Genomic DNA, 11,303 nt, shown 5'->3' on the forward strand with positions numbered 1-11,303 from the left:
CAATGTTTTAAAATATTGTGAAAACATATAGAAAACATTTTTTGGCAGGAGAAAAAACGTTTTCACAATATTTTAGCAAAATATTTTTACAATGTTTGGTTTATATATTTTCAAAATATATGGGACATAATATTTCTAAAATAATCAAATTCACACATTTTCAAAATAATTAGCATAAAACGTTTCTAAAAATTTTTAGAAAAATATTTTAAAAAATGTTTGGAACCAAATATTTCTTATATAATTAATTAGATATATTTTAAAAATGTTTAGGATCAAATGTTTTTACATGATTCATCCATGATATTTTTAAACTGTTTTCAGACAAATATACTTTAACCAACTAACCAATATTCTAATATGACTTATAAATAATATAATACTTATAAGCACACCTATGTTATATTTTTATGAACAGAATATGATAAGGAAGATGAAATGAGTAAGAGATTTAATTAGTTAAAAAAAAAAGTCATTCAATTACAATTAATCAATGGATTTATTTGGTTTTTTAATTATTGGCAAGTTCATTTTTTTGTTTTTTAAGTTTTTCTCTCTGTGAAGCTTGAGCCATCCAATTCTTCAATGGTTTTTCTACTTCCATATTTGGAATGTCTGCAAATTTTTTTATAGAACGGACTGCTTCTAAAATTCAAAACAAAAAGTTTATAAATTAATTATAATGTTTTTATACATTAATATGAAAGGTACATTTTTAATTTTTACATATAGAAATTATAAATATATAAAAGTATAGTAAGTAAATACATAAATAAATAATATCATCCTTATATAAATTAAAAATAAAATATAAATGCTTTCATTAATTTAAATTTGATTTAAACTCTTTCTATAAAGCTGGTCAAATTTTTGAAACACTAATGAAAATTTTGGAAAGTATCACTCTAAAGAAAAAATGTTATGCAATTTCAAATCTATAAAAATGCTGGCTAAAAATGTTTGAACTATATTTCTACTCAAAAAAGTTCATAAAATAAAAATCATGGGAAATACTTTAGCTTCTTGCCTTCTTTGCTTCATTCAGAATAAAAAATTGTTACAGACCAATATTGTCAACACCATAAAAATATTATTTTTCAGTTTTCACCTACTTATTTATAAATTTCCCAATGTAAAAAAATGTTCTAAAGTTACTTATTAACTTAATAACTTATTTAAATATATAAATAATATAGTGATTTTTAGTTCTTACTAAGTATAAATTTATTTTATTATTGTAGATACATACATTTGAAACTTGTATCAATAGAAAATATAAAGACAAGATATATATATACAAAATGAAATAATGTGATTATAGCAGATGTAATAGAACACAAAACATTGGTAAACCGTAATACTAATACATTAAAGCTGGATGCAAAACAGTAGTAGCCACATATTAAGGTAGACAAAAAGTTACTGATACGAGCAAGTTATGTAAATCCTAGTAAACAACTTTCAGTATATTTAATCATACAATTCAAATTAACCAAGTATACATATAGGTATAATATGATACAATGATATTAATAATTAAACCTACAATTTACTGAGGTAACTATATGTTAATACCATTTAAAGTTAAAAGCAATCAAAAGTTCACTAAATAGTATTAATAGTAAATAGATAATATTGTTGTGTCACTATTTAGTTAACCTATTGGTAATGCTCACTTACAACAGTAGTTCTAGACAAATTGTTGTATGTATTTTTATTTGTTTTTACTTACCAAATATAATACTGCAACTTTGTAAAGTAGAAAATTGATTTTTTCCCTTGAAACCAATGTAAGAGTAATTCATGAGAAATGTGTCACTAAACAATGTCTGCATCATTTTGCGGATGGTTTCTGGCAAAGAGTTGCTCAAAAATCGAGATAAAGTTTTGACCTATGAAACATAATTTATTTTATAGAACCGTGTTATGCATTAGTATATTATGTGAAGAATTATTTTTAATATACCTATCAAGACTTAGACTTTTTTTGTTTTTGTTTTAGTCAAATAATTTATTTAATTACCAAGGTGCATCTTATCTAAATTATTTGAATTTTAAATTTTAGCTGAACTTCTTTAATATCTTAGATTATTTAAAGAAAATAATTAATGATAAAAAAAAGAAATAATGCAATACAAAATAATGATTTGGTATACCTACCATAAAGGTATAATATGATTGTATTGAATTATTACAAATTAAAAATAATACTTGTGTATTAGATGTAGCATATCATAATGATTTTTTTATTTATTAAAATTATAAACTACATACCACAGAAGATCTGTATAAAGAATCATTAACTAATCTGTTTTCCATTTGATTAAGATCTGTGTCATTTTCAATTATAGTAATGTCTTCATGAGTGGCATAAGTTTCAGCAAAACCGTTTGACTTTCCCGAAAGCTTGTCATCAATCTTCTCCAGTATGGATTCAAAAACATCCATACGTTTATGAATATTTTCAACATCATATTTTAGAGTTGTAAGAGATCTTTTTATGAATTTTTTGAAAGCTGAAATAATAAGTATTCAAATCTTATGTTTAATAATAAAAATAATAATTCTTAAAAAATAAAATAGTATAATATAAATTATGTATTGAATATTTTTTTTACTTTTATTTTTATAGTATATCAAATACTTAAAATGTATAGATATATCTACCCCAAAATGTGGGATCTTTTTATTTATGTTAGTAAATATAGCTTATTATTTTCCAATTTAGGAATAGTGAATACAAATTATCAGTTCTAAGTAAAATTACTATTATGGTTGCGCTGGTTTATAAGAATTAAATGTTTTAAAGTACATCAAATATATTATGTACTCAATTAAATAAATAATTTGGTTACTTTAAGTGAACTTTTTCTTCAGTAATTTAAATTTTTTATTTAAAACCTATTTGAATAGTGTTTGTGTATAATTAGTGTTTTTTATAACACTGGCCTTTCAATCACCAAATATATTTTACTCCGATAAAATATTTGGCATAACTAAACAATATATTAATCAATAAATAGTAATAACTGAAATTATACATATTATACATACATTGATCAGTTTCATTTTCTGCAGCAGTTGATGGTGAAATAAATAAGCTATGTTCTGAAATGTGGTTTTCCTGGGTTGATAATGAATGATCATTTTTGTAAGACATTTTCATTTTTTTTTGTGCTGATCCAGAAAATTCATGAATATCAGTGGTAGCTTCTAAAACAATTTCCCCAGTACCAGTGGTTTCAGCTTCATTTTCAAGAGATTGATTATTTGAATCATGTGACGATGTCGTGTCAAATATATTTCCTGGTCTATAACTTATATCCTTATCGGAATCATCTGCTACTGATTCTGGAATAAAATACTGTTTAGAAATCACCAATTCTTTAAAATGTATTAAAGTTATACTTAGATGAAAAACGAATAAAAGATACATAGTATAAGATATAATAAAAGTTATTATTTTTTATTATAATAACAAAATAAATAATTTTGTGTTCTTGTCTTCTTTATATTGTATACCTACTCTTGAATAGACAGAAAGTTAAATTATATTACTTCTATCATTATTATTATTATATCATCTAATGTTATAATATAGTTATATATATTATATTAGACAATAGTCCATAAATTGAATAAGTTAAAATAAAATAAATCACCACTAAGACAATACCTAACACAAAAATTATAAATGCTAAGAAAGTTTCAATACAAACCGTTATCAGATTCTTCAGAGTATACTGGAGGATTTGGTAATTTTGATACAACTGTTTCTGTGGGTATGTTATTTTTGGTCCTTTTGACAGTTTTTGTAGCCTTAATATGATCTTCATTAGATGACAATTCTGAATTTACTTGTGCCTTGGTTGCTTTGGATTCAGCTTCTTGAAAGCTAGCTAATAAAATTATAAATTTGCTTATTTATTATATATATTCTATATTATGTTAAGTATAGATTACTATAGTTTTTTTTTTGTAATATTATCAAATAATACTTACCAATGTTGGTCAACATAATCCTTGCTTTATATTTTTTAAAATGTATTTCATCAGGTTTAATCCTACGTTTAATTGTTGTTTTGGTATCCATTCTATTGGTTTTATTAGGCCATTCACAAAAACCATTCTTGAACCAAAAGTCTGGTACAACGTCTACCGTATTATCAGCTTCAAAATTAACAACAGTCCACATACTATAAAATGAAAGATTTTGAAATAAGTCTATTTTTTTAAAAAGATATTTAATAATTAATAAATATATACAGCATACATTTAATATATAAATAATGAATACCTATATTAAAATAAATTTATAACACATAATAATTGTATAATATATCTAAATTTATGATAAAATAATTTTAATGCGTATTTGTTAATATTTAAATTATAGTAATTATTTCAATTTTATTTATCATACATTATAACTATATTAATTATGCAGAATAGACATTGTTATATTTTGTTGGTTTTCAAATTCAAAGAACAATAATTTATTTTTTATATCTGATATTTTCCACTCTTTTGTATTTTTTGAAAGATTCTTGACCAGAAAAATGTCGATTTTTGATGATTGCAGCGGAGTTTCAAATAGGTCGTCCTTGATCAAGTACATTCGTCCAGTAATAGCCTCTAAATTATTATCGTTTGATTTAATAATTGAATCAATTTGAACCACATCACCTTCTTTGGTTAAAATATAGCAATCAGGCTTTTTTGAAGTCAAATTTAGTTTGTTTTTAGTTTCATTTTGGTCATTGGTATTACTAGGGCATTGTTCTTCGTACCGTTTCACAACTTGTTGTAGCGGTTTATCATGCTTACGAAGCATTCTTTTAAGATTCTTCATATAGTTCTCAAACGGGAAAGTACTGCAGTTGTCCAATGGTCCATATCTTTTATAGTCTTCAGTTAAGTGTAATAACCCGTGTACGTTGTGAGAAACTAAGTGTGATCCATATAACTGCTCAAATGTTTTGACAAAATGGTCCAGTAACTTTTGAGCATAGTTAACAAATTTTTTATGATTGGGGCTTAAAAGAATTCTCATACTGATAGAAAGTATTAAAAAGTTTTTATAACAATCATCAGCTAATACATTTTTTAACACAACCATACCAGTATATAGTAAAAACTGACGAAGCTCAGTTGCTTTCCAGCGGCTTATTTCTTCAAGAACTCGTGGTTTGCGAGAGTAATCTTTTGTTATACTGTTTATCTTGATATTATTAAGTGCATTGTTTATTTGATTTATTTTCCAGCTAGGTATTCGTACATTCATGGGTCCTTTAGTATTACCCATCCATAAATGAATTAATTTACGCATAACACCTAGGCACACTAAATGCATATAATCCATGGAAAATGATTGAACTATATCTAGATTTAAAATTGAACAAATACTTGAAGTTGTAATGGATGTATGATGTTCTTCATGTTTTATTTGTTCATAGTCATCATGTGTTCTAATAGTGCTACCATTTTCTAAGTAAGGAAAACAAACACGGCTTTGTTGATATTCACCTTCAATTGTACAGCGCGTACAAGAAAAAAACCCTGAATGACCTTTAACTTTCATGAGGAAGGCCTTCGCAGGTGCATCACAACATATCACTTCTATTACAACATTTTTCTTTATATTATTAATATAAATACCATTAGATGTAAGGAAAACAGCTTCTGAAACAAAATCTTTTAAAAAGTCATCACTATTCTGTGGTTTCTGATGACCGTGATATATTCCAACAGGAAAGACATGTTCATGATTAGGAACTATGTAAGCCAATATGGGCCAAAATTGGCTTGAACTGCTTTTGGATAAAGGCAATCCGTCAACTCCTACAGCTATTTTAATAACATCAGGCAAAGACAGAATAGATGAATATTTTATTATACCAGCACCTAAACCAAAATGATAGTAATAACCTCCTGGCTCTACATTTCTTAAATTTGTTATTTTTGTAGATTTACACTGAAGTAATGTACGAGAATCTTTAGGTAAAAATGAAAGACCAGCATCATATTTAAGGACTTTAAGCAGAGCATTGAGAGCGTTTTGTGGAATATTGAAATCTGTAGCCCACTTCTTAAGACTTTCATTAATATCACCTTGTAGTTTAGAATTTGTATTTTCAATAGAATTAATAAGTGTGGATTGGGTTGATCCAATGACTTCCAAAATGTTTTCCTCCAAAGCAGGTATAAGAGGTTGTTGTTGAAAGTTATTATGACTAATTTTTAAAGGTTCAATGGAATTCAAAACAAAAGTATCAGTCGCATTATGTGTATTCAATTCATTATCATCATCATCAGAACTTTCTAAAGCCAGCAATTCATTGTTGATTCGTCTGCGTTTTGTTCTGTAGCTTGACGAATTAAACATTTTCAACTGAAAAAAATTATTTTTCCTTTTTTCTAGTTAATTATAAATGTAATTATAACAACAGGATTACTCATATTTATTATTGTAAAAAAATCTGATAATGTATATAGCTACATTATAATACATTCAAATAGGTTAAATTGTAAAAAGCGGACATAAATATATAAAATAATGTAGTACAAATTAAAAATACATAATCCCAACCGAATATATAATATAGTTCAATTAACTTATAAATTTAACAATTGAGGTATTTTGTATATTATACTGGTTACAGAGTTAGGAAAAATACATTTAAAATTATATTTAAATACTAGATAGGTATCGTAAATACCTACATAAAGTTTTTCTTACCTAGTTAATATTTTAACTAAGCAAAGTACAGAAAATAATGGTAGATTTCAATAAGTAAATACAAAATATTAAAAATATTCACAAAAAAATTAAACTATAGAAATAGAGTTATATAATACATCCAATAAGTGTCAGTAACAGTCTGCATCTATTTTATAGATATATTATGAAATATAAATACCACAAGCAGAATCGTAATTGTAATTTCACAGTCGACTGGTGTAAAAAGTATTAAGTATTTACTTTAATTATTTTGTTACTTAAAATACTAATTACATTAAATAAAAATGGTATCTAAATACAATATACAAAATACTTAAGAAGAACACACAGTAAAAACTAAATACAAGGTACAATTATAGGTAGGTATTTGAAATATTGCCCACCTCTGGTTACTTAATAACAAAATCATTAACCACTGCAATTAAAAAATGAAATACTAGACTATAAACCTATATTAAAATTATAGGTATATTGTAATGCAATTATAGGTAGGTATATTAGTTATTATTTATTAGGTTAACTTTATCAATAATTAAATCTAATGTAGAATCTCCAATTATCTTTTAGTTTTAAGTATATATTGTAAAAATTTCTTAATATATTTTAAATAAACCCACCTACTTAATATTAATATAATGGTAATATTACAATTAAAAAATTAAAACAAGACACCATCGTACCAAATAATATAAGATTAAGGTAATTATTTGTATGCATATTATAATGTATGAAATATAAATAAATAACCGAAATACGAAGCGTAAAATAAACAATTTTTTATGGTTATTCATACTCACATATTCACTTATATATTATATATATATCAATATACCTAGGTCTTAGCACGGTTTAGCCCAAGAAACATTATTTGTCGGAAACATGCTACGCTCCTGCTTGTTTATACTTAATGTAAATATTTTATATAATATAAATATATTATAATTTGTAACGTACATACCTTGCAATATGGAATGGCAATCGAAATTTTATTGAAAGAGTGAGCGACGAGTGCAAATGGCGATGAGTGCGAATGACGACGAGTGAATTGTTGTGAAATGATATTAGGCGCTGAAGACGAGACGCGACACGCGCAGCGGCTATTGTGTTTGTTTTGTTTTTACCGAATAGCGGCGGCACAAAATTGAAGAAAATGGAAAAACCCACATCAAATTATTTTGTTATCAGTTCAGCTGTTTATTATTTTTGATAATATTTTAACGTTTTTTGAAAATGTTACTCTTTTTACACCATTTTCCGCTTTTCGACCATTTTCACCTCCATAACTATACTTTATTCGCGTAGTTCGTTTGATTTCAAAGCCGCCGATACGCAATAATATGTACGCGAAATCGGTTCATAGCCTTCCTAATCGCTTCAATTCTAGACGTCGGCCGTCAGTCATTTTTATCGTTTTTTCGTGATTCTCGATTCATTTTGACTTTTTAAACACTTCAAAATCGCGTTTTCAAACCGATCGTCTTCAAATCAGTCGATCCTTCGTATAGTGGTGTCCACGAATTAAGATATACTTAATATATCTTAATTCGTGGTGGTGTCATTCGTTTTAAGTTTCGACGCACAACATGAATTTAGTACTGATATACCTACTGTTTTTTGTTTGATCTTAATTTAATAAATAATGCATTATATTATTGTACATATTATTGTTTTGTCCTTGGTAGTCAATAGTCATTACCAAAGCCAAACCTTTATTCATAATATATTTAAGCTCAAGTCTTAGTTTATTGACAGCGTTCGAATACTCTTACAGATAGTATATTATAATACTTTTATGATATATTTGAGGTAATTAAATAGGTAGCTACTCAGCATATTATATTGGCGGTTATATATTTAATTAAGCACACAAATTGTGCAAATTTGTACAATTTGTATACTAAATAGGATACATCACTGTTCATCGACAACATTAATATCAGTCCATAAGTACTGCTACAGAGTACAGATACTATATTATATTATATAAATATTACTGGATAGGGAAGTTATTAAGTTCCTATAAGTATAGCCTATATTGGTGGTTTAATATTTAGTTAAGCAGATAAATTCTGCAACTACCTATGTAGTGTAATATGTAGGTACAAAACATAATAAAATACCATATTTTAAACTCACCATTAATACTTAATATGCTATGATGTTATTATACTGGATTTTATAATTAATATTATGCCCTCTACATTTAACAAGTAACGTTCAATTGTTAATTGCTAAGCATCAATGCAATAATAATATATTTTTGGACCTACCTATATCTTAAGTATATGGCTACATAATTTATTATATATATTTAATAATACAGAACAATATATATATGTATACCTACTATAGTATTTTTTTTTAATTTATAAAAATCTAACATACATAATATTATAATATACAAACATTATACTATTACAATATACATTAATTTTTGGCATTCACTTATTAGTAAAGCGTTAGATGTGTATTAGTTGATCGGTAATATCTGTTGTAATTTCGACACTAGAATGTTTAGTGTTATGTATACCATCATGGACATCATGGGCATATCTCTAGGAGGGGGGGCTCGGATGTATTATATATTGGATACCTATATACCTATATATATGTATATATATTCAAAAAACAAAAGTTAATACACTAAATTAATTAATTTTAATAGGCATAAATAAATAATAATTGATAATACATATACCTATATATATATTTATATGTATTATATATGTCTATATGTATTATATATATATATATATATATATGTATATGTAGTATCAATTATTATTTATTTATGCCTATTAAAATTAATTAATTTAGTGTATTAACTTTTGTTTTTGAATACAAATTTAATTACATTTAATGCCTGTCCAACTGTAAATGTTTATAGGTACCTACTATTACCCCAACATTTGTAATAGTAAATAAGTGGACTTATTACTCAATAATGGTAAACATTAAAATTATAGTATGATACTATATATTTAATTACCTATATGGCTATGTTAATTATTCATGTATCATCTTATACAAATAATAGATTCATTCAATACATCTCAAATGCTAGTTTGTATACCAATAGAATACAGTCTTAAGATGTATATTATTAACAATATTCATTTAGAGTATTTAGACTTCAAATAGTTGTCTCTTTTAGACGTATTTTGGAACGTAAAAATAATATAGTCTATTAAGCATCAAAAACGGATATATTTCGATCTAACAAGTGATATCTAATAGACATTGACATGTTTGCTGCGATATTGGTATTCATTTTTTTCAGTTCAGGTGAAAACTATTAAATACATTAAACGAAGATTTATAAAAAAAGACTTCGTTACATATTGAAAGTTGATGAACTGTAAAAGTGTTTAAATTTTTTATTGATAATCATATTATTGTTGTGTAAAATATGACAATATATAATATATAGGTATATATAATATTCTCAGTAATTCTGGAAGCTCGCACAGACATGGCTCAGTTTATCATATTTGTTGTTAATGTTATAATAATTATATTATATATATTTAAAATAAAACGTGACTGACTATAACTATAGTAACTATAGGTAATACTGATCACTGACCAGTGAACGATTATATCTACCTACGCATAACTCAAACCACTGGACGTCTGGACGGACCCGCTAAAATTTGGCATAGGTACATCTGCCTTATTATAACGTAGGCATACGGATTTTTAAAAATATAACCACTAAAATGTTATATGAGAGAAAACAAAATTTTGTTAAGGGACAGCCGCGCCATTATAGAGATGTCTAGTACGTATATAGGTACTATCATGTACGAGACATCATATGTATAGTATATATATATATAGTATGTCATATATGTATATATATATATATATAGTTGTAAATATAGTATATCATGTATGTCTAATAATTATAATTAAAAATAAATATTATATTATGTCTATAGTCAATTGTTTATAAAAATATCAAATATAAAGATGATAAGCGGAGAAAAAAATCCCCTATATTTGTGAGTTTTCAAGTATATATATATACTGTTATATATACTATATCATATTATATATTATGATGACCTAAAATTTTGAAGATATTTGATGAAAAATAATATTATAATATTTGATTTCAAATATATGGTGATCGAATATTTTGAAATTATTTGATGAAAAATAATATTATAATATTTGAAACAAATCGTTTTAAAAAGGTTTTAATAATATTTGCTTTCAAATATATAGTGATCAAATATTTTGAAGATATTTCATGAAAAATAATATTATAATATTTGATACAAATCGTTTTGAAAAGGTTTTAATAATATTTGATTTAAAATATATAGTGAACAAATATTTTGAAGATATTTGATGAAAAATAAACTTATAATATTTGATAGAAAACGTTTTGAAAAAGTTTTAATAATATTTGATTTCAAATATATGGTGACCAAATATTTTGATGCTAATTCAACAATATTTGCATTAAAATATTTGACAGGATACCTTCTAAAAATATTTTAAAAATATTAATATATTCAATTTGCTATGTGGGCAGGTAGGTACCTACGACCTA

The 11,303-nt window shown here is 25.2% G+C and overlaps 2 protein-coding genes across 2 annotated transcripts in view; one reads left to right on the forward strand and one right to left on the reverse strand.

The window, feature by feature from the left end:
* The window catches only part of LOC100162449 (RNA pseudouridylate synthase domain-containing protein 2), a gene marked incomplete at its 5' end in the record, with an annotated part of 153,378 nt that overhangs the window by 99,417 nt on the left and 42,658 nt on the right, over positions 1 to 11,303 (forward strand). The window lies entirely within an intron of this gene.
* On the reverse strand, positions 485 to 9,038 carry LOC107882416. The gene is made up of 7 exons (XM_016800729.2): positions 7,701 to 9,038; positions 4,003 to 4,196; positions 3,720 to 3,899; positions 3,055 to 3,351; positions 2,275 to 2,516; positions 1,733 to 1,892; positions 485 to 645 (listed from the first exon to the last, which is right to left on the reverse strand). The coding sequence occupies exons 2-7, from the start codon at positions 4,193 to 4,195 to the stop codon at positions 512 to 514; spliced, it is 1,206 nt and encodes a 401-aa protein (XP_016656218.1). The 5' UTR covers position 4,196; positions 7,701 to 9,038; the 3' UTR covers positions 485 to 511.

This window comes from Acyrthosiphon pisum, chromosome X, assembly GCF_005508785.2.
Source record: "Acyrthosiphon pisum isolate AL4f chromosome X, pea_aphid_22Mar2018_4r6ur, whole genome shotgun sequence".
NCBI lineage: Eukaryota > Metazoa > Arthropoda > Insecta > Hemiptera > Aphididae > Acyrthosiphon > Acyrthosiphon pisum.

Excerpts from the sequence above, each read along its gene's own strand:
- LOC107882416 (XM_016800729.2), bottom strand. The coding sequence starts at position 4,195 with ATGTGGACTGTTGTTAATTTTGAAGCTGATAATACGGTAGACGTTGTA. Across the intron at positions 3,352-3,719 it reads CTCTGAAGAATCTGATAACG|AATCAGTAGCAGATGATTCC; the intron begins GTTTGTATTGAA and ends ATTTTATTCCAG. Across the intron at positions 646-1,732 it reads AAGTTGCAGTATTATATTTG|AAGCAGTCCGTTCTATAAAA; the intron begins GTAAGTAAAAAC and ends TTTGAATTTTAG.